Source organism: Ascidiella aspersa, chromosome 9 (genome assembly GCF_963924565.1).
Source record: "Ascidiella aspersa chromosome 9, kaAscAspe10.2, whole genome shotgun sequence".
Lineage (NCBI taxonomy): Eukaryota > Metazoa > Chordata > Ascidiacea > Phlebobranchia > Ascidiidae > Ascidiella > Ascidiella aspersa.
This window is the reverse complement of record NC_139455.1, coordinates 16,329,854-16,354,276: the sequence shown is the minus strand read 5'-3', so window position 1 is coordinate 16,354,276 and position 24,423 is coordinate 16,329,854. Positions and strand designations below refer to the sequence as shown.

At 40.2% G+C, this 24,423-nt stretch overlaps 1 protein-coding gene across 5 annotated transcripts in view; it reads right to left on the bottom strand.

Annotated features, from left to right (window-relative positions):
• LOC146133255 (uncharacterized) overlaps nt 1-22,574 on the bottom strand; it is an 85,200-nt gene extending 62,626 nt beyond the window's left edge. For all 5 annotated transcript variants that reach the window (XR_014501657.1, XM_083396766.1, XM_083396768.1 and 2 more), the window contains exons 1-19: nt 22,403-22,574; nt 21,318-21,437; nt 14,794-14,993; nt 12,261-12,395; nt 11,068-11,215; nt 10,807-10,921; nt 9,798-10,118; nt 8,834-8,951; nt 7,735-7,837; nt 7,183-7,319; nt 6,505-6,663; nt 5,077-5,221; nt 4,430-4,565; nt 3,547-3,748; nt 2,765-2,903; nt 2,189-2,314; nt 1,417-1,614; nt 617-739; nt 308-389 (exon numbers count right to left, since the gene is read on the bottom strand). Coding sequence is in view for 4 of the 5 variants with exons in the window: in XM_083396766.1 (XP_083252892.1) it covers nt 308-389; nt 617-739; nt 1,417-1,614; nt 2,189-2,314; nt 2,765-2,903; nt 3,547-3,748; nt 4,430-4,565; nt 5,077-5,221; nt 6,505-6,663; nt 7,183-7,319; nt 7,735-7,837; nt 8,834-8,951; nt 9,798-10,118; nt 10,807-10,921; nt 11,068-11,215; nt 12,261-12,395; nt 14,794-14,993; nt 21,318-21,417 (2,687 nt within the window). In the remaining variant the exon portion in view is untranslated. The remainder of the gene's footprint in view (nt 1-307; nt 390-616; nt 740-1,416; nt 1,615-2,188; nt 2,315-2,764; nt 2,904-3,546; nt 3,749-4,429; nt 4,566-5,076; nt 5,222-6,504; nt 6,664-7,182; nt 7,320-7,734; nt 7,838-8,833; nt 8,952-9,797; nt 10,119-10,806; nt 10,922-11,067; nt 11,216-12,260; nt 12,396-14,793; nt 14,994-21,317; nt 21,438-22,402) is intronic.
• Between the last annotated feature and the right edge of the window lie 1,849 nt (nt 22,575-24,423).

The following is a 24,423-nucleotide window of genomic DNA, read 5'->3' as shown; positions in this document are numbered from 1 at the left end:
TTTCAAATTTGGCACTTTTATCGTACAAAAAACGGGTATCAAGAAGCTTACTAATAGAGCAAAAATTGGAATCCTCAGTAATTTAAAATTTCTCTTGGTACCCTTGAGCGTTAAAAATGGCACCATAGAGTGACGCGGCATCCCGGTTGAGAACAACTGTTTTAGAACTAAGGCGTTATAGACAAAAAAAAAAGTACTATTAACAAAAAGTCGATTTTTCTGTAATGCCTGATGAACTATTTTTTTTGCATAACTAAGGTTTTAAACTGTTCGAAGAAGGCCTTTTAAATTAAATTTGCGAACTCACGTTTCGACCGCTTGTCGCTTTCGCATCATCGTTCCTTCTTCTCCCTGACTCAAAACTTCGAAATCGTCATCTTGGGAAGAACCTAAGGCAACAACAGTTTTTTTTTTAACTTTAGTGCGTATATTCATGGCACCATTAAGACTATAATGTTAACTATTCATGGCGCACATAGGATTATTACGCCCGTAAGATATTAAGAATATCACATTCTTAAGGACGCCATGTATATCATAGATCATGTTCAACCAACTTTATCTTGTTTTTTTTTCGAATTTCCAAAAAAAAATATAAACATTGCGACATCCTTACCTGGGTAGGTCCTCCAGTAGACTTTTGACTTTCCTTTCAGGAATGACCGTCTGACAGGTATGACCGCCACCTTCGCGCTTCGTCGCACCAAGTACTTGGCCTTGATGAACTCAACGATGCTGCCTGTTAAAAGGAATTCGATCACGCGATAATTATTGTCGAAGGTAAAAGGACTCATGCAAAAGTTACATTAATTATATTCTAGTACGTTCTTTTAGTTTACCGCGAGGATAAACATGATTTCAGAAACAAACGTTGGTCTAGGTTAGGGGCAAAGCTTTTAACTCAGAAGTTAATTGAAGCGTACTGTAAGTAATGCTTTTATTAATTTGACAAGTTTAAATGATAGCTTATCGGTCATTATATATAGATTTTCCACGATTGGCAAAAAAGTGGTAAATACTAAACTATTATTGCACCAACACAGAATTACTTCAGCAAAATCAAACTCCAGATTTTAAATCCCTAATAGTAATTGACATTAAGCCAGGTTTTTGTTTTATAACGTTCATCAATAACTTGATAATGAATTGTAAAGCCAAAACGGCCGAGTAGATCGACATCATCTTGATTATTAGGTTTCGATACGAGCTTGTATTATCTTCCGTTGATGTGACTAAGAAGCAATTCAAGCATCACTTATAAAAGGTGAGATGCAATTGTTATCAGTCTAAGTTTCTGTAGTTGGAGCATTATTTAGCACCTTCAGGTGTTGGACAGGTACAGCGGTGTTGATAAGGTGTCAACGGTCAGTTCGATCAATAAGGTTATTCAAGAAATAAACGAAAATTTTCACTCACTAGCACCAGCTACCGGAAGCAGCGGAATAAAAGCAGGACTCGTGTAGCGCGCAATGTTGCCCATCCGGTAGTTCTTCGCCTCTTCTCGATCGATGACGTAGACGCAGCACCTCCAGCAGCAGAGGAGGATCAGTCCGATGAGGAGGAAGAGTAGGATACACCAGAGGATGATCAGGAGGGAGTAGGCCGGTTTACATCCTGGAGGAAAGAGGTATAATTGCGTTGTCATCTCGTTGCAGCGCGTGACCGTATCAAAATATAACTGTAGCTTGCACTTAACGAATTGGCGTGTTCGTGAATAAAAATAGATCTTAGGTGTATGTTGTTGTTGAACTAGTTTATTGCTGTGACAATAACTGGAAAAGTTAACAGCTATTTACTGTAGGAGAAAAACATGTTTCTGCATATAAATACTAAAATGAGGTAAGTTGTAATTGTAGATATAACTCAGTGATAGTGGTAAAAATTCAAAAAAATCTCCATAACGAAAAACTGTGCGATACAGATTTTTATGCACGCAATGCTATACACATCAATGGTTTAGTAGAGAATGAAAGAACTATAATGGAAAGAAGTGGTAAACCTGCAATGTATTAGAGCTCCGGCTTTCATCAGAACAAACAAGCCACGAAGTCAATGTATGGTCATAGGATAAAAACTATTGCTTTCGAGTAGTTATACGAAAGTCTTACCAACAGACTTTGACGTTAATTGCTTGTTTATTCTCAGCTTAATGGATATACATCTATATTTTTTCATTCAAATATATTACGTTTCTCCTTTTCTGCGCGAAAAATGGTTCCGTCCGGGTGTGACTGGTAAGAATAGTAGAACTTGCAGTTGTCGGAAGAGTCGATGGCCGCACACAGTACTTCGCCCGCTTCCGAATTCATTTCCTCTGAAATACAAGAGCGAGAATAAAAATCGCAGCAGCCGCGTATTCTGCGAAACATTACGCATTACGAAAAGAACAACAATATTCTATACAACTAAGTGAAAAGATTCGAGAAAACAAATGATCTGAAATAAACCTAGAGCCACAAAGTCATGGGCCGCTGCTATGACATTAGTCTTTTATTCCACATGGTGCACATTTGTAAAATGAGTGTTTGTATCTTTGTACACAAGCGTGGGGCACTTGTTGTTGGAGTGAAGGGTGAACTCTGCGTGATGGCATTGTCGCACGACTACCCTCCACAGATAAAGAATTATTACAAAAGTATCTGTTTGCGATTCGTTTAAGCAAAGGTAAACCGAAAACGGTAGTGCTGGATCCTTAAACTATTCAAATGCAGTGGTCCTAAAGAAATACCGCTGTACTAAGAATTTCTTATATTCTCCTACTCACCGTCTTTCATGGAGTTAGTCTCCTCCAACTTTATTTCGCCGTACTGACTACAGGACTGCTCGCACGTTTGGTTGAGGGGCCCGGACTGGTGCATCGAGCACTGGATGCAGTCCTGGAACTCGCCGCAAGACGGGCAGTTCTGCAAATAAACGCAAATTGTAACAAACTGGCAATTATTCCAATGAAGAAAATCACAAACGTTGATTTGGTCGCAGACTCGGTAAAATAGCAACTAAAAATACTGCAATTGAAAAAAAGGGTAGGGATGTCCGATACTTGGCATTGTGTTACGATACCGATACCTGGTATTTCGTAGAAAAAGTATCGAGATCCTAATCGATAACAAAATGTGTCATTACTATACTTAAACAAGCTAAATAGATGAAATTGAAACGTTCAAAGGTTATTTCTGCTTTTTTTAGTGAGAAGAAGTTTATAGTTACCTCCAACTTTTAACCTACCGTTTTTTTAAATAGCCTTTTAACGTAAAACACGCTGCTTTGGATCGCAAATCATAACTGAAGTATTAATTTAACGCAGGATAGGTACCTATACCACCTTACTATCGGACGATACCGATACTGCCACTTGACATCGGGTATCGGCTCCGATCCGTTAATATCACACATCCCTAAAACGAAGTGATTGTTAGAAAAGATATTCCCGCTCACTATGGAGAAAAAAGTGACCAGTCATTGCGAAAGAAGAAAACGTTTACGTTCTTGCAACTGAGTAGATTCAACCGGCCGATTCTGAAACAAACGCGTATAAAACCAGCTCACCTCCAGGCAATCGCCGCACGTCGGGCCGCCGAAGCCGGATAGGGGGTTGCATACACAGGAGCCGCACACGCACAGGCCGTTGCCAGAACACAGAAGGCCGTTGGTTCCCATGCAAGTTGCCACGCTCACTGAGCAGCCGCATTCGACGCCGCTCCACCCGGGCAAGCACTCGCACTCACACGAGCATTTCGACGTGATGGGCCTGTGTGGGAGGAAGATATGTGTTTTTTTTTTAGCAGTGGTTGACTCCTGGAAGGTAGTTACGCTGTGGTCAAATTTCCTGTGCCGAGCGCACGAAGCTCTATGTATTAGCGCCGAATGGCCAAAATGGAGCAGTCTTCGGAAGACGGGGATGCGAACATTTTTCACAATGTGCGCAAAACACATTTTGAAATAAGTAAGAACTCTAACTCTAACTCAGTTAAGTGCGCACATTTTTAAGGGCTTTTTTAAAATGTGCGCACATTTTCGCGAGCACATTTTCCCGCACATTGTGCAAAACAACGCTACGTACACTGTTGGTCTTCGAGGGCCCAGAAGCACACAATGTTTGAATTATTAGCCAGTCAAACTTTAAAATTCCTTGTGGTGTTTCATGGCGCATTTTTCCCAAACGCAGCCCAGGAAGGTCACAAAGTGTTCACACGGAAACGGGCAACCATTCATAAACGTTTGCGAACCACTGTACTAGTTTAAAAGAAAGCGTAAAAATATGGCTGTAGTATACGATCCGTTTTAAATGACTCCTCGTCAAGTCTTTGAAAAAATAACAAAAGTCCAGGTTCAAGGTATCCCTTACTCAAGTCACAGTACTATACTTAAAGTTTCCCCTACGTAAACATATACACATTTCCTTGATAATAAAAAACGCAGGTGTACTCACTTCCCGTTAGCGGAGCACACGAGACCAGCCCGCTTCGGGCATTCGTCACACTGGCAAAAATCGCCGCTGATCTTTGATTTCTGGTGCTTGTATCCTGGGTCGCACACACACTGGCCGCCCAGACAACGACCCCGTCCTAAAAACATCAATCTGTCATTTATGGCAGTAAAACAGAGGTTATTCAGATTATGGTAAAAAGGTTTGCGGAAAATAAAGTGCACTCAGTTTAAACATTTGTAAAAATTAAAAATATTTTGCATGAACGATACAGTAATTATTTTTTTGTTTATATGAGATGAAAATTTGGAGAATAAATCCATGAAGGTAGGAGCAAACGATCTTAGTAAAACAGGGCGTAAAATAATCATCACTATACTTTCTGCGTCATAACAGGTAAAAAATCAGCATTTTCTATCAAATAAGTAGTCTAACGAGTGGTCGGAAACTATACAGGGCTGCGGCTAGGATTATGTTATCGGTCCGTCCACTCTATACTTTCTCAGGTGTCGACCTGGCGTTTGTTTTAAGTTTTGATTGACGTAAATATATGTTGTCTTAATCCGTACTCTTAGAACTATAAAGAACGCAACAACTGAACCATGATGTAGTAGTTTCGGTTAGTTTTTATCGGAAATTTCGGTTTTCACCTGAGCACTCTTTGAGATCGCCGGGTTTTAGGCATCCAATCTCTATTCCCGATACGCGTGAGCAATCGGCACCAGTCCAACCAGCATTGCAGATGCAAATCCCGCAGGTGAAGTTGCCTCTTCCCGTGCAAACTGGACTGCCGACCTTAACATTAAAAGTTTATGTTGCAGTTCACCGAAACCTTTGTTACAAGACCTGGTCGAGTAACGGGAATTGCATAATAGCTCGTTGCATTGACTTTACAAAGTGACCTCGTTTAAAACAGACTTGCACTCATTTAAAATACTTATAGTTTTCCTAAAAACTGTAGAAAATGGAAACTGTTAATAATAATTCCGTCAACTCGCGTACCGGGAAACTTGCATTTGCCATGTATATTGTAATTCTGTACTTGGGCGAGCGTTACAACTTCTACTAAAATTGTTGCTTTAGTTTTATCTTTTAAAACCACGTTGCTCTGCTAATTACGCTATTTTAAAGAGGGCAATGTGATGCTATTACAAACAACCTGGTACCTAGCCAGAAATGTCTACAATCGTCAAATTGCACCTGTGTAAGCATCTGGATGCATATATGAACTTTTCCAGTTTATTGTTCGATTTTTCATTTCGAGATAAAATTATCGGTAAAATCCCCCCAAAAGGTGCCAAGCAAAACGTACCACCAAAAATGAAAACATATAATAATCACAGACCAAAAACCATAAAATCACAACACAGCGTTTGACTGATAGGCGACAGTAGGCTATCCTATAACAGACACGCCTGTTTAGGCGACTTGCGTGCTTGAAACATGTAAGATTTGAATTCGACCGCAGTAAGGAAGCGCCCACGACATACTCACGAATTTTAATAATGTTTTGTTAAAACACAATTTAAGCCTAAGTTCGTACACCGTGGATTTAGACACACTACAAAGCAAAACGTTTGTTTTTTTCATATGACAAAGGGTGTAAATTTTAGCAAAACTATTTATATAATCTGACGTTGTATATTAAGATGCAATGACATAAGCTTATAAATTACAAGCCTCAACAAAAATGATATTCCATGTTATACATCATATTTCGTAACCTGCAAGGACAAGGCTGCGAAAAACCAGATAAACATTTCTCCATCGGGAATATCGCAAACCCAACCGCGCAATACGCCTATATACGCTTGACGTGAGAGATAATTACAGAAAACAACCCCTTTAAATGTCAGGTGTGTGTGATTACAAGGGCAAAACTTTTAAGGCCAAGCGATAACTTAAACCATACACCGCATTTTAGAAGGTCTCGAATTCCGAAAACATGACAGAATAATTTGGAGGCGGCCCGGTCAAGATATTGAACCTATTTTTAAATGAAGTCTTTAAAATCTATCCAGAATCCGCAAAAAAAACTTATTAGAACTGTGAAATCACCATTGTGGTCGCCCACTTACGTCAACTGTACTGGCGCACCCGAAGGCGGCCACCACCGTTGTGTTGATGATGAGGGAATCGTCGTATCGTCGCGTCTTGATCTCAATGTCGCCGACGTGACAGCTCGGCTGGCCGTGACAGGCGTCGCGGTTTGCTGACAGCGACATGTTGTAGAAAACCTGCGCGTGTCGACGAGAAAAAAGTTATTAAGGCGAAAGCGTTTTGCTTGTTTTCTTTTGTTTTTTAGGTTTTTTCTTAATCAACAGTGCCGACCAAAATGAAATAGTTCAAAAGTAACGAGAATTCTGGTGGTAATACTATACTTCCGTTTTTTTTTAAATATGACTAATACCAAGATCACAGTTGCAGGTATAAATCGAAAGAAGCCTAATTACCCGAAAAAAGAAAATTGTTTAATTCGTTCAAATTTGTCATTTTCTCCAATAAACTACAAAATAGTGCGTTGAAAAGAAAAATTTTCTACATTTTATATTCCCTGACCTCTACTCCTAAAAATAATTGCAAAACTAACTGTTTTATAATAACCATGAAAATATAAGTCACCAGGTCACAGTAATATCAGCCAAAGTAAAAAAAAAAGTAAAATACTAAAGATCACATATGGTAAAACCCCCAGTTGCTGTTAAGCCTAGTATCGTTTGATTTAAATCATTTTATATCAACTTTTTAAATCTTACTTTGCTTCCCGATTTCAGGCCTTCAACAAGGGTTCCGCCGGCGGAGAGGTCGTTTATGGCCCCATCGGGGGTCATGACCCGGTACCAGGGGCATAGAACCGCCTCGTCGGGGTTCCTTGTAACAATCTCCTGTTTGCCTGTAAAATTGATATACATAATATTTCTACTCTAATTGAAACAAGAAATAGGGAATCCTTGCCAACGTAGGGTTAAATATGTTTTAATAAATGTATCATCCGAGTCTAGAATTGACCTCATGATATACAATATAGCTCAGTCAAGGAGTATGGGTGAAATAAATTAAAAGATATCTAAAACGTACAGTGAAATACTGAACTTTCGTGGATGGTACAATAAAACTATACACCTGATAAAACGGACCTACAAAAAATCTAAACTTTGAGCATCGTTTAGGGTGTGGTGTTCTATCACCATAGGATGTTATATCAAAGGCAGTCTATACAGTCCCCCGAAAGTTGTACAGCATATATGTGTGCAGCTGAATCTCCTAAGAATGCCAGATCATCTATGGAGGTGATCTACACAGCTCACCTGTAATATCAAGATAGGCCTGGCGCACCAAGTCCACCACGTTACTCGAATCTTTCTTGAGAACGCCGTAGGCCGAACCTCGGAACACGTTGCTGGACATGTACTGCAAAGAAAGACGAATGAAAATGATTCAGGTCGGCTTTATTCGGTAAAGTGAAAAGCGTTCGCAGGTGAAAAGCGACCTTTACCTGCCACCCGCGACCTTTCTTTACGGTCATACTGACGCACTTTTGGTAATCTTGTTGTTGTCAACTTCACGAGAAACAATTTTTATTCTTTTAGGCCACTGGGCAATGCGCTTGGCTGGCATGGATTTGTTTTTTTCAAAACCTTTCACCAGCGCGAAACGCGAGACAAGTGCTTGACGCGGCGTGCTTGAAGTGCACTTTAAACGGAATTTTTGACCTCTAACAAACCCCATTGACCTTACTACCGCTAGTGTGCGCCTCTAGTGGACATATTGACAACGCGCTTGCAAAATTTTCAGGATTTGAAAAGCGAACATTCTGCATTTAAACGCTTAACGATTACGCCGCCTTGGCGGAATGTTTCTTACGATTTTAAAGCGAACACAGGTATTTGCAGCAGGTGTTTCAATATTTCGCGTATGATAATTTAGCTTTAGTATTCTAAAAGATAGTTACCTTACGAACACGTCACTAGCATCTGTTTGCGTAAGACATAAAGAGACAGCTATTTCAAAGATCATAGCTCTCTAAGGCGTGATTTTACAACCTATCCTGTTGCAAAACTATAAGACTTACAATGGAAAAAAATGGTTTCGTACTAAAATCCAAAGAAACACAAACGTTTTTTTTAAACAGTACTGCAAATAATGTCTAGAAGGCCAACTATTACATTTCGAATACGATCTTTTAAAAATGGAAATCAGTATAGCCCGAAACGTTTAATGTTTAAAACGGACTTAAGATCGTAACGACAATGTTCAAGATTGGAAGCTAAGGTAGATGGACGTTCAGTATGGTGTTTAAAGACATAAAATCAAGCAGATATTTAACACGACTTTATCCCGCTGCTAGAATTTTTTATTGTGCCCTAGGAAATCATTGATTCATTTTCAATGACTTCGTCCAATTACCTTGTAGAGCTTTTCATAGGTCTTTCCGATGGCAAAGATGGGAGTGATAGACGAATCCTCCAGTGCACGGACCACCTGGTTGACCGACGGGTAATCCTGTTTCTCTGCTCCGACATAACTGCGTTGGATCAGAAACGGACACTTTAGTGAGGGTTACTTACTTGCAAGGCACCAAAATTATCAGCGCAAAATTGCTTTGTGAAATGTTAAGTTGTCACACGATTAAAAAATACAAAACAATATCACTTTGTAGGTCTGTTGATGGCTATCTAATACAAAACCTAACTTTAGAGGCAGTTTTAAGTATGTCTCTAAGTGTAATTGTCAGTTTGGAAATGCAGTTAGCAAACGTCGTAAACACGGGCGAATCATTTCATATTTAAAAAAAAAATGGATACTGGGTTAAATGCTGTGTTATCAGGCTTTTTTTCTTACTATTATTTCAATCTAAAACCAGATCTAAGAACTAACGTACGGCTTTAGTTAAGTAATTTTGGTTACAAATTAAATTAGATACCATAAAGCCGCAACAGTAATCGGATATTTAAAAATGAGTCCATTGGTATAGTAGATAAAACAATATATAATAATATATACTGTCTTGCATAGTTCAACATGACAGCCTCTATCCCAGCGGTTCCTAAACTTTAGCAAAACTGAGACATCATAAGACATAAAACACCCTATATGATCGAATAATACAGCAAGACAATAATGACGACAGATACTGTTTAAAACATAGACTAATTGTTTAAAAACATTCGCTAAAGCCTAAATGTTGAAAAACTTAAAGACTGATTCTCCTTGCGGACCGTCTGAAACTGCTGTACGGACCCCAGTTTGGGAACCGCTGCTCTATTCATTGTTCGTTAAACGGCAAGACGACTCAAAAAAACAATAACGTAACGTTTTATTTGAGAAATTGCATTTAGCTTTCAACCCTAAACATCAGCGCATCACTCACATTCCGTCGCTCCCGGTGTGGCACTTGCCGTCGTTCTCCTTGGAAATGCCGGCCAAATACGCGGCGCCGTCGGCGGCATAATGGTAAGCCGACTCGGTTGCCACCATGAGCAGTCTCAACGCGTTGCCGCGCCAGCCAATCAGATCCTTGCACGTGACCACTTGCAGCATGGCGTCGAGGGCGCCCTCCGGTGGATCGAGGTTACCGGACACGTTCTCGTGACGCAGAACCTCCTCGAAGTGTGGGATGTCCGAGGTGAGGTGGATGACGTTCTTGAAGAGGAACGGCGCGTCGGTATTTTTTCCATAAGGATGCTTTAGCCTAAAAACAGATTTTAACGAATGAAAAACAAAGGGTTTAAAATAGGCCGGGGATTAACGCCACCCTGTTTTTTCGAACACTTCCCTCTTACCAGTAAGAGAGTTTCTACATAATGTGGAAAACTTGAAAAATACATGTGTGAGTCATTTGTAGAAAAAACTTTTGACAAAGCATCACCAACAAAGTTGACAAAGCATCACCAAACAAAAAAAATGTAAACTGTAAAGAAATCCAATTAAGAAGAAAGTATAGTTGGTCTAGTGGCATATTTTTTGTATACATATGCGTCGGGCTTTGACGGCATCCATACGCGGAAGCAACTAATTAAAGGAAGAATGCACTTGGATGTAAAAGGTGGCTGTTTGGTATGACAAAAAACGCAAATTTTCGGATCCAAATTTGGATATGGTTATTATACGCACATGCAATCGTGCGGTGCAAAATAAACTCGGACTACATTAGTAAAATCGAAACTAAAATTATTTTAACGCCGGAAGAGAAAACAGTTCGGAATAAGACCAACAGCTAATACTCAGAATATACTCTCATCACGATAAAAAACAATCATGATCAAAAGGATTATAATCAAAATGACATTTCGAAAGATAAATTAAAAAAAGCATAAATAAAATGACAGTTCGTGTCAAATCACAAGTGCGGAAGCAAGTCGTATATATCGGACACTTACTTGTAGGAAGTCATACTCGTCATGGGGCTCTGTACTTTGTCGACAAACTTCCCGAAACCGATCTTAACGCTCTCGGTCCCTGTACCTCCTTTGGTCAGCTCTCGCAGGGTTTCGACTGGCGGACAAGAGTCAAATTAGCCGCTAACCGTATTGTTGGGCGTTTATGGCTACGAGGGAATTAAAAAAGGGCAATAGTATTCCACCTAATTTTGAAAAAGCACGAAATTCAATACAGTGAAAACGGCAACGTTCAGTTCCTACCGAGGATTCGAGCCAGGTTTTCGACGTTGGCCAGATCATCCCTCATACTGTAGGATACGTCCATAAGGTAATAGAAGTCGACCGGGTAGACCTCTGGTTCCCTGATGCGGAAGGAAAAGTGTACGGAGTCTCCGACTCGAATGTAGGCCTAAACAAAGATAACAGTTGTTTTAATTTAGAAGGCAATTAGGAATGGTCAACACTAGTGACAGCCGTAATCGTTGGTCAAAAAGCAGCATCCCAGGATCTAGATCACAGTTGTTAATAAACACGAATGTGTGTGTGTCAGTGGATAAAGATGCATGAGTTAAACCATCCTACAACTTTATTTGTCATTGTCGGAATAAAGCAACATAAGCTGATAAAGATTGTTGTTTTTATGTTTGATGAATCGTACTCAAAATATTTTAAGGCAAAACGTTCGCCTAAAGCATATTTAAAAAAATCGTTTATATTTGTCATTGGAGTTTTTTTCTTGTGGGCTGCACTTGTGAAGCTTTTGGGTGAAATACAATTTTATACACTGGTACGAACTTCTAATCCGTCACCTTTCTTATCGGTATTTATTTAAAAGTTACTGTGCGGACAATGGCACAGTTTGAGGTATCTTGGTAGTATGCCTAGCTCCCGCCTACGCATTTCTTCGCTGCCAAGTGCAACAAACGCAAAAACGTGCCGCTGTGGTGAAGGTCAACTCACGCGTTAGGCATGAACGCACGACCAAGTGTTTGTAACGCATTCCGCGTAACTATAGCGGGTGAGACCGTTGCAAATGCACATCTGTCAATGCCCGCCCCGTAAAATATACTGTTGTACATTGCCATTAAACAAAAAGGAATGCAAAAATTCGGTATTTAAAATGGTTCATATTGTGACAGTGTAGTTTGGGTTGTCGAGTCAAAACATCCTGATACCTACCAATAAAATCGCCAAATATATATATAAAAACACTAGTCAGCCATGTTTGAACAACACAAAGAGCTATGCAAATAGCAATTTTAAGCAACTTTAGTGTTTTGATAAGGAACCACCTCTATCGAATGGACACCGTAATTCTCTTTAGTTGAGTGTACAAAAAACGTTAAAATGTAAGCCAGGTTTATAACTCATGAGAAAAGGAACGATTTAATCACTGTACTTAGACTTCTACACGTATACTTTTCATTGAATAAGCGCATCAGTTGGAAACTTACGGAGCCGCGCTCGTGGTTAAATCTCTTGGAGTTGTCTGCGGTGTCGATTGCAGAAAGCGACTCGATGATTTGCAGGTCCTTGCACTTCTGACGCTTCAGCTGGACCTGAAGGTTGCACCGAGCCTTGTGAAAATCCTGCGATAAGCAAAACATGTATTTGTATATGTCAGTGTCAGTGTCATGGCCAAATATCGACAAAACAAGTTCAGTATTGCAGTAATCATGGAAACAGGTAAATGGGGTTATTTTATTTTGGAATTGTTACTTTCTTTTTTTGGTATATCTCTGTCCAATATTGTTAGGAGCCAACATAAATTTCTAAAACGAATCAGGGCTGTTTCGGAATCCGACTTAGTTGTTATGCGAAATTGACATGTCTAGTTTTGATCGATTAATGTTGTGCCTTATCGAAAATAGGTTCATCAAATGTTTCACAGAAAACGGTCTTAAATTAAAATGTTATGTGAAGCGTTGTGCGAAATACCTGACTGAACCTCATTTTTTAGGCTGGCTACATGTAAACACAATGAGATTTGCTGAATGGACCAATACCACGCACATAAAGCGATATAGCGTGAACCGATGTGACGTAAGTAATTACTAGCGCAGTCAAAGAGGTTAAGTGAAAAATTAGCCGGTTTCAGTGTTTCGGCCAAGGCTTACCTCAAAAGCTTTGTGTTTTACAACTCGCGTCAATTAAGGTTAAATCGCGAATGCTGCAATAAAAAGTATGGTGCCGTAAGATCAATACAGTAGTAGCCTGCCTTGGCCAACCACATTAAAATAGAAATTGAGTGTACTTTTATATGCACAAATATTATTATGCAACGTTTATGGTTAAAAAGCAAAACAGGCATGGATAACTCCCCCTTTACGAAAAAAACCAAGGGTGAAACTTGGCCATATAGCCGCACTTGAGTATAATACACAAACGCGCTAATCACAAAAATCGACATGTTTGCGAAACACGCCGGGGCTTAATGGCGGCATATACAGAAATGCAAGAGGTTTAACCTAAAGCTTTTAGGATTATCGCCAGTATAAGGCGACGCAATGGCAATGGAATGCGTATATTGCGATCAGTTTTTGAGTGAAATCACGTATGTATGTTTACAGCCTACGAAACCCGCCGGGCGTTACAAATGCTTCGTTCGCCTGTCAGCAGCATACCATTAATTTAATCAAACGTAGCCGATATTAAAAAGTGATAACTCTTCACACATAGTGTTATTGCAAGACGTTTTATGATGCACTTGGATTTATTGATAGTTTATGTGTAATGTTTTCGGTTAACGCATTTATGCTGCTGTGTTTTTCTACCCCGCTTAAACAAACATACCAACCGAGTTATTCCGTTCGCGCCAAAGTTAAGTCGGATATGTAGCTAAAGATACAATAAAACCTGTCAGTGATTTACATAACAATTGCGCGGCCAGTAGGGATTCAAATCAAACGCATCCACCCACAAGTTTAAAGGAATCAATCGCGTAAACGGATCGGAAATCGCATCCGGCCATAATCGAAAACTTCTTCCACAAACGCGACATGCCTATCGCTCGCATCCTATGATCTAGGATCGTTTGAGCCCTAATAGCTATCTGCGTTTTGAATTTCGTCGAGGCGCATTATTGCCTGAGCAGCAAATGCCACCAGGACGCCTCGGGGCCTGGAGTACGCCTCTCGTGGTCAGAGACAGCGTCAGATAAGCTTAGTCGGCTCTCAGACACAATCTCACAGGATTGCGGTAATATAGAAGACATTTATTTTGCGGATGTATAACGCGACTATATTGCTTAGAGAGCTAAATGAGATTAGTGACATGCCTTACGTTAAGGCCTAACATTCAAATTTATATTCACGCAACACTGTTTCTTTTATGACTTGCAATGCACGACTTTCTTCGAAAGAAACGGCATATCTGCGTGCCTATCTCGTAAGCTTGTTGTTGTATTATACAAGCAAAAAAGCAGCTGTGTACTTGTAAATACCTCACAGTAGCGTAACAATTTTAACGTTTTACACGCATTCTTGTTGTTACCCCACAGATGTTTACAAAAGTGTGAGTAAAGGCCCTGCTTCATAAATTTTAACCTACTTCATGCTTTAAAAATGGCTCGTTAACAGATAAAGTTTCGACATTTCAAGTTACGTCTTTCTATAGAGTAGAAGCTAAAGTTTTAGCGACAGACGCGAAAATTCTAGACGATAATTGGTCTAAAACGAACTATAGTTGCTAGGGTAAAATGGTAAACCACGCGGTCATGAATTTTTCATTACAAGGCAAATAGGCATTTCCATAAATTTAACTCGTCGCTTAGCTCTATTTTGCTCACTGCATCCGACGTTAAAAAAAGCAGAACAAGCAAAATAGGTTAAAAAACGTTAAAATGAATACACCCGAACGCATAAAAGACTCCAAGCATTCCGACGGGGTCTACGGAAGCGAAAATGCCCGCAAACGGAGTGCGCGTTAAAGGGTAAAACCGCGACCACTTAGCATCGTCAGAATTACGAGCACGAATGGCTTTCTTACCGGTTGGGCGCACCACTGGCATAGCGGGTGCGCCATGACGCATTCGCTCGGCAGCTTGGCTTGCTTGCAAATCGCCCGGACCGAGCTGGACGAAAAAGAAGAGCTGGAGGAGCTTGAAGATGCGGAGGCGCTCCCCGATGATGATGCTGAGGAGGAGTATGACCAGCCTTGCGTGGCGACGCACGTGGCACCCGCGTCTTCTGCAAGGCAAAAAGGTGGGAAACGCTGTTAAAGCTGGATATGAGAAGTTGGTTCGGTTAGGTGAGGTGTTCCTACACTGGGTTCCTTGGGGGTTCTTCAACTAGTATTTTGAGGTCCATGAAGGCCCAATTGAAATATTAGTGTATATGTAGGAATTAATCAATATATCAAACAAAACCGTTTCAATAAAAATAAAACGGTTTTAAACTGAATGCATTAAGACTCCATTTCACTTTTACATTTTTGGACCGAATTCAGCAGATTTATGAAGGATTGCGACGTAAATTTATGATGTAATTTTAGATTTTTTTTGCCTATTGTGTGGTACACGCGAAGCAAAAACAAATTAGGGGTCTGCGGTAAAAAAGTTTTGGAATCCCTAGGTTAGGTCATTGCAATTTAGAAATAAGGAAGTGAAAATAAGAATAATTAATAAATTAACTTAGGAACTGTATTTAAGTTATTTTGTACATTTAGTTGGCTGGAGACAACCATTCGGTTTTGATTCAGGAGGAAATTACTTACGGGCTGCACATGCTGTTTATGATTATTCGGAGCACAACAAAAGGTTGGCATAACACGTTAAGCAAATATTTCAGTCCATACTGAAGAGGTACCATTGTGTGAGCGTTTAGAATAAATATTTGTTCGTTTTCAACATCTGTTGAAAATTGTCTTCGAAACAAAACGGCGCGCGTGTTGCTGATTTTAGGTCTGCCTAAATGCACCACCATTTGTGTTGTAAAAAGGATTGTAAAAAGGCAATCTCATCGAATGATTAACCCAGTGGTTCTCAACCGGGGTGCCGCGGCACCCTGGGGTGCCATTTCTAGTGCCCAAGGGTGCCGAGAGATATTTTCGAATATTTAAGAATCTAATTTTTGCTCAAATCTTACAACTTTTTGTGTAAGATTAAAGTGGAATAAATCCAATTATAACTTCCTACGTTGTGTAGAGTTGATGTGTGTTGTTCCAGTTTCGTTTATTGTGACATTCTAGTGAATTACTTACAGAAAAATCTTGTAGGGGTGCCGCAATCTATTTATTATTTCTGAGGTGTGCCGCAAGCCATAAAAGGTTGAGAATCACTGGGTTAACCAATTGTTTTTTCGAAAGACAAACGGTTTCCAGCAGAACACAACCATTAAACGCCACAAAATAAGCTCAGCTTTTCTTTGCACAGCAAGGTTGTCAAAACGTAAAAGATAAAGAAGACCGATAAAGCCCCCAGTCGATTTACAACAAGCTTCTAGCGGTGGCGCCAACGTTGCTACTGAGACATTCAAGCCTGGGTTTTCAGGAATGGCCGGTTGCAACGGCGTGCCGTCGACTGATTGATGAATGCATCGCACAGGCACGCGACCGTAGCTAAATAGTTCGCTACGTGATTAGCAGGCGTCGGCACTGTCAAGCCTCAAGGGACACACATGCTCAACTAATGACGGTTCGGCGAGCTGTTCCCGTCGTTCGCTGCCGTGTAATAAAGCTCGCACTTCAAAGGGGGGTTACTTTTATTTTTTACATTTGTTAGCTTAATGGACGCACTATCGCAATTAAAACATTGAAAACAGAGATTTGGTTGCGGAAAAAATCATACTTTCAATTTAGATTTCGACCAGAAAATCGCTTTTTGCAAAGCATTCTAATTTCATGGTGATGTTTATTTGCGGATATACAGCCACACGTTAAGCAAACAATGGATTATCTTCCCACGAGTAAAAAGTCTTTTTATTCGTATACTTTCAAACTTTCAAACCTTTACAATATATTTTATGTCTAATTGCTTTCTTTCGTTCCGAGGAAGAATCCCACACACTGTACTCTCACATTATTTATTAGTGTTAAATGAAAGAAGGCAGTATGCAGGATTCGATACGCAAGGTGACACTAAACTGGGTTCCACGAGGAAAAGGGCGTTTACCGCTCAACAAAGAAGACAAATATTTGAGCTTACCGGCAGCAAGGCCAGTGACAAGTTGTCTCGGCGCCAAGGCAGTAGTAGTCTATATTGTCACAGTGAACAATCTTGTTTTGAAATAACCAGATATTTGGCAAATATTATCAAATCTTGTATTAATGTATAACCGTGGACAAAAGCCAAAGTAATTCCGATATGGTCGAACAAAAAATTAAGGCATAGAGAATATTTAACAATTGCCTTTGCAAACAAATAATTGTTTGAAAAGTTTCATTCGCCGGAAGAACATTCATAAATTAAATGCAACCAAAAATATAGATACAGTATCAACAAAGTTTCTGCATGATGAGACAAAACGTATCACGTATACAGAAAACCATACGCTTTGGAAATAGCATCTAACAACAACAGTACCGTATTGTGTCGTGAAACGTTTTGACCTTTATGGGTGAACGAACAAACAAGAGATCTTAAATAAAGTGCCCCGAAAACCTATTAAAAAGATAAAATAAATACTCTGAACATTTTTAAAATGTATTAAAAATGCATCTCCATGATTAAAAAACGCTACCAGAATAGGGTAAAATGAAATACCCAAGGGCACCGGTTGATACTATTTACCGCCGCTCAGTCGTCAAGTCCCAAACAGACCCCAACTGTACGTGCCTTAAAAGTGACAAGAGTTCAGTTCCTCACATTTAAACAACGTTTGGAATATGATTTATTTAACGACGGGGTCTGGCTACATTGCGGGCACTTAACACAATAAACGCACTTAAAAGGAGAACAGAGACATTCCCACCTGTTCAATACCAAAGGGAATCGGTCTCGGCGTTAATAATTACTGAAACTAAGCGTAAAGAGAAGTGGATTAACAGCAATTACCCGCGCCAAACTAACTCTTTTGAATAGGTAAAATGTTAATTTGCGAATATTAATCAGCTAATTTCATCGCCAACAGAGTGCAGTCTATTCAAGCATTTCACCACATGTGCCAATACACTTGAAACTCTATATGCCAGCGTAGGCTTAAAAGGGGAACGTCGCTTAGCTCAGTATAGGGGTAAACCAGGGATTTTTAAACTGGGGCTCGTGGACTAGTTTTAGGGGGTTAATGAAGTCCCAAGTAAAACATTAGTGATATTAAAGAAGTTATTAATTTTTTAAAGAAAAGAGTTTATTAACAAATATATTTTGCACTCAAAGCATTCAGATTTCATTTAACTTTCTCATTTTTTTGCCTACCCTGGTCCACGCAGAGCAAAACAAAATTCTAAAAGTTTAAGAAGCACTGAAGTAAAGGGTTAAATCGTGCACAGAAGAACAACTTTCGTTTGCAACGCGCCGCACCTTAGGCAACGCTTGGTTGCGCAGAATCTTAGGTATGCATCACGAACGGCACGCTTGCTTCTCCCAGCGAAGCCGTGTCGTGGGCGCGACCATACCCGTCACGCAGTCGTTTCACTGAAATCAAGACTATGGAATTCAGCCAGCATGTTACACACTACAGGGCAAACAAACCATTGTTGCCGTCCCGCTTCGTCTGTTCTCCGTACTTATTTCGCGCGGGTTATCCAACTTTTTTGTTATTTCGAAAGAAGAATAGATTCGCAAATAATATTGTTTGGGAAAATGCTCAATTTGCGTAGTGCTGTTGACTTTGGCACACAGTCAAGCTAAATAGCGAGTAGAACTTTTCATAGGGTGAAAAACGGAACATGGGTGCGTTGTCCTTATATAAGTTAATGGCCGACTCGTCGTTAAAAATATTTGAAAAAATACTGTCTGCCAAATTTACAGGCATCAAAATAGGGCAACAAAATATTTTTTATTTAACCTGAGGTGTTTTTTAGCGTCTAGGATCTTCAACCATAGCTAATTTTAAGAATTACAACTCTTTATTCAAACGTTCAAAGTTGTATTACTTGCATTTGGTTCTACAAGGCCATATTACGTCCTGTTTTATTACTGTCAAGTTTTTAACCCCGCTTTTAAGTTTGCCGTATCCCATTTAACGTGCCATTAATCAACCATTTGAATGGGTCTCGAAATAATCTTGGATTTCGCACGAGCGTCCGTCGATTTGCGCGACCATTCACTGTGAAATCCGAAACGCTTAGGTTTGGTTACTGCAAGGTAAATCACACAGCCGACATGGAATGAATAATGTCAAAGCTATCAAATTCGCCAGGCCGTGTGCCGGTGGCGGTTTAGGGTTGCCAACGAACTATCCAGCCTTGTATACGCCTTTCGTACGTTTGAAAGCCCGCGGCAAATTTCAACGGCTCAGAAGACAATCGTAGACCATGCTCTATGGACGCAATACCTAGGCCGGCTACTTCGAAATCCGACTATAGTGATCCACAATTTTTTCGTGACCTATTTTAATGATAGCTAAAAACGCCAAAAGTGCCATCGGTTTGTTAATTGGTTAGTGTAAAAAGGCGGCAAAGTCAGTCGTAAAAAAATGCCTGGCCCTTTCGGTTAATTCAGTTAAACCAGGCATATTGCGCCTCAAAGACCTGGCTTGAAAACCACAAGCTTTAAAAGGGCGAACGCGCAGAAGTGCATCGCCACGGGCCACTTACAGCGCGGCAATAGCAGCCACTGGTGACAATGCTCGGAATTCCATTACGATCTTTGGAGAGTTTGGATCACGGTGTCAAAGATTTAGCGATAACTACGTTGTAAACGTGTTCCCGCGATGCGCGTTAATAGAATGATCAACGTTTAGTAAGGCTATTATATGTTTCAAATAGCCAAATATTATTTGGTCGGTTTGTTGTAAAGCATTTTAAGCGAAAATGAAACATTTAGGCACACCGAACGTTAACGTCGAATGGCACGGCCACTTGCAAATACTACAAATAACAAAAAACATTTGTCAAAATGGAGTTAGTCGTTTTAAACGTTTCTACGTAGGGGCGCACCTGTCGACTTTTAAAAATGCGGTGGCGTATATATTTTTATATTTTTTTTTATTTGTCGCGCTCTGGCAACCTTACATGACACATCGGCCGAGAAACGCTCTTCTAAGTCATAGAAGCAACATTTTACAGAACGCCTTTCCCTATTTTGGAAAATATTGCTCTCTTAAGCAAGACATCTCAGTTGAGCGAACAAAAGCCGGCCCGCGCGGTGTGGTGCTTTACAGAGATCCTCCCAATCCTACAAATAGAGGGCGCGGTCAGGCGTGACGACCCGCAACTGAGTGAGCGCATTCGATTTTGACAGATGACGTCACTGGGCTAAGGCCTGCAGTGTCAACACGAGCGTCCAGCTGGCCCGGGTTACTACTACGGCAGGTCTGGTTCAGCGGGGCGAAACGATTCCGGTTAGGTGAACGCCATTCCAACATGCGTGAGCTGAGTCCGACAAATGCTCCAGGCCTACGCCTGTTTCGCAATACTAGGCTTAGGCGTATTTAAAACGCGTGGCTTAGGCGTATTTAAAAAACGCGTGTAACATCCTTCAAGTCGGTGTTTCTTAACCTTTTTTCGCGGCTACCCAAAAACTTGAGCTTAAGTACAACATAAAAGCTGTGTCGACCCAATTAGCTTTACTAATTTAAATTTGTAAGTGAACAAAACATAAAAATTATCATAAATCAGTTTAATCAATATAAGCCATGTCTTCCCATTGCTCCTGAAACATTCTCAAATTATACAGAAATATTTCTCAAACCATATCTCAATTAATCTAGCCAAATCAAACTACTGCAGTCGGCGACCCAACCAAATTCAACGGCTACCCAATTTTGGGTTGCGCCCCTTTAACGATATTAAAGCATTATCTGTTCCAAATAGTCGAGCTTTACTGAATTGCCTGCCTAAAACGAGCATTTCTAAGTTGCTTGCTACTGCGATAATAATTTACATCAGTGCTTCACCCCTTCACCCCTAGCATCGATCTCCAGATTTCATTCATCCTTGTGTAATGATATGATAAAACCATCTCGTCTATATATAACACCAACAGCACAAAACGACTTAGGTTGTTTCGATTTTTGTTAAGATTGACTAAGCTAAGTTTTACCATTAGAAATCTACAATTCTTCGAGTCCAGAAATATAAAGCTACTAAAGCACAAAACACAGTCAACAAATTTTTGTGCTTAAAAACTCAGTGCAAACCAACTTCACTATTACAATAAGCAAGAAAAAAACACCAAAAAACACCAGTTTAGCAGTTGATTTGCTGCAGAGCTATCATACATGTCTGACGGTTCACCCCTGCAAAAATTTTGTTCACCCTGGGGTGAACCATTCACCAGTTTAAGAAACACTAATTTACATCATGTTTCTCCTGCTAGACATCGCTAAAAAACACTACGAAATTGCATTTCGCATACAAACTTAAAGCAAACAGAAACAATGAGATGTTCATCTTTTAAAAAATCAGCCTACCTTTTTTATTCTTTGATGCTTGAGCAAACACTTCGGTGTTTAGAAAACCCAAAATAATTGCAAAGGAAAGCCAGGCAATTTCTGTTTTAACTTTGTTCATGGTTGTGCGTTATAGCTTTCCTGAAATAAAAAAACAAAAATATTTACTATGTAGAGTTATGGTTACATGATGTTAATCGATACCATATAACGCGAGGTTTCACCACTAAAAGGTTTCACGCTCCTGTTACCCCTAGGAATCCAAAACGTTTGATTCAATTAATTAGCAAACAGATTGGCTTAAATTATTGGTTCTTAAATTCCGTTCCAATCTTTTAACTTTGAGAAATACTGGTTGAAATCGTCATCATTTGTAATTCAGAGAAATTTCAAATTGTTTGTTTGAAGGGTGATCCTTACCGGTTTGCCAGCGCCTAAAGCAGCACAAACAAACCGAGGTAAGCCACTACGTTTGCCTACAAAAGACGCTGTTGACATTACCAACAACTGTTTTGTCATCTGCCGGCAGTATTGGATCAAAGGGCGTGACAATTTTTTCCCTGGAAAGCCGCATGTGATACGACATAAAAATGTGACCCTCTGATTGTATCATCGCTGGATCGTGGTCTACAGCGCCAATTTTAGTTAAGTTTAAAGCAACGACAAAATCGTCCAAAAAAGGATTTTGGGGCCCGAACGAGACTGATTTACCCTTGCTGTCGAAGCCTGACAGTTGGCGTGTTTACAAAAGAGGCAACAATGGCGACCCCCGGGCCTCGGCATTTTCAGCGCAAAGGCGAAGCCTAACGTGAGACGCCCATTTCCGCGTTAAGGATTTGCATTGTGGTGCGATCATGCATATTCCTTAATAGTTTACAAAGCAAATGGATGAAAGCCCTTATTTTATCACGTTTTTATTTTGATCTATGTAAATTGCCCTAGTCAGTGCTAAAAAACGCTTTACCTTGGCTTCGTTGACCTAATACATTTTACTATATGGTCTTATCATATGTTGTTTTCCTATAAAAAAATATTTATTTTCCGTGGACAAAATGAAATTTGTTTTCTGTAGTAGAATGGTGAGATATTGCATTAAAGTACTGTACCTGGGACCTTGGTGGATTTGGCGGCCGGTCAGGTTTCGAACATAGTCCGAATGACAAATCTCTGACAATCCACTCGCTGCTGCTGCCGATTTCTATTTACAATATCGCAGATCGCAGCCTTACTTGACACGGACCCTAAGCTTTTTATATATTTCAGGTAAATAGGAACCAAATCCACCTATAAAAGAAGAAACAGCCAGTAAGATATTTTGAACTATACATAGTCGATGTTTTCGGCTACGAATGCACAACATTGCTATACTTGTAATATTAGGTTTATTTGTATCCGATTAAATATGTACAACATCAAACATTTTTTCCACAAAGTTAAGACAAAAGTTTAGCCTATTGAAAAGTGATTACCTAAATCCTGTCATGCCAATTTTAGAAACTTAGGAATTAGTTACTTTTGTAAAACTAGCTGGATGAAAGAAATACGCCAGATGAATGAAAACTCTGCACCAGGTAAATCGCTTAAGTTAACAAACCGACAGCGATTTCCGTTGGAGCGTGACATGCCTCCGTTTCGGGTCGGCCATAAGTACTACGCCCATTGTCGCCTTGGTCGCTTTAGCGAAAAAAGTTAAAAGCTGATTGAACTTTACGAGCGATAAACGCCCAACCTTTACTACGAGAGTGTAAATTCGCCTGAACGCGAACAACAACTAAAAAGCGACTCTTGTTATAAGTCATAAATAAAAGATAAAACAAATCACAAACATTTACTAAGCCTGGCCGAATACTTGCTTGGTTTTATCAGTAGCTTTGGTGTTAATAATTTTCTAACAAACAATATACGGATTAGCTTTTTAATATAAAAAATAGATTTGATTGGTTGAATTAGACTGATTAAGCGCGCAGTTTTAAAATTAAACTCAACCTTGAAAACAAACTTGTTAAGAAATTTTCAAACTTATTTGTTCCTTTTTATGGCTGCACAACTTCGCAAAGCGAAAACCCTCTACCTTCACAAAACTGTGCCGGCTCAGCTAGCGATAACGACTCGAAGCTGAGTGCGCTGCTTTCCACTACTACAAACCTTAAACAACCCTAAAGATCACTGGCGATTTTTTCCTCCGTCAGTCATCCTGCGCCGAAAGGGCCTGAACCAGATTCCGCAGTTGCTAGCGCCTTCGCGATGCGTCGGCTGCAGGCAACTGCAGTGGGTCAATTAGCCGCATATACAGGCGGGCCCCAGTTCGCAATAGGGCAGCGCTATGTATCGCAGACCTCATTAGCCCCGAAGGAAACAACTGTTGTGTCGCTAACGCATGAGTCCAATGACGTCATCTCGTTGGCGTACGACGACTCGACGGCGGACAATAGGCGAGGGGGGAGGGTGTCTACTTGACCACATTAATTGAATCAACGCAGCCACGGTGCGCTATCTTTCTCTTTACTTAGCCAACGAGTTGTATCACGATACTGAAAGCGGAAGAAGCGATTATACCTTACAACAGATTGGACTGTTTTTAACGTTCGAAATGGCGACGTGTTTTGCCAGGCGTTGTTAGAAACTACATTTTTTTCGTTAAAATAAATCGTGTTTTACGCCGCGTCTGTCCGCCTTTATTTAAATTAATAAAAACGCCTAACAAAACCGTAATCCAATGCTGCATCACAGCAATACAGATTTTCAACTAAATTTCCACCGATTTGGTACAACGTTCTGTTTCTTTAACACAAACACGCGGTAAGCGCCAACGACATAAACTCAACCTTGCTTCTGTAGCGTATTACGCACGCCAGGAACATTCCACATCGCTGAGTCGAGCTAATTTGTTTTGCGCTCCGTAGAATGCTCACGGCTATGGCACGACCGCATGCAGGGCCACGCTAAACACAACAGTAACACAAGCGCGTTCTTCACAGCTCTACCTTGCAGCGGCTTGAGTCGAGCTCTTTTCGAGGCTTAGAGCTTCAGTTTTCGGAATAGGTCGCATAAATAAACAATGCTGATGGTAATCGCGCTGGACCGGGCTTAAGCTCGCTCGCTTTGCGCAGAACGCGCGCTCGCAACA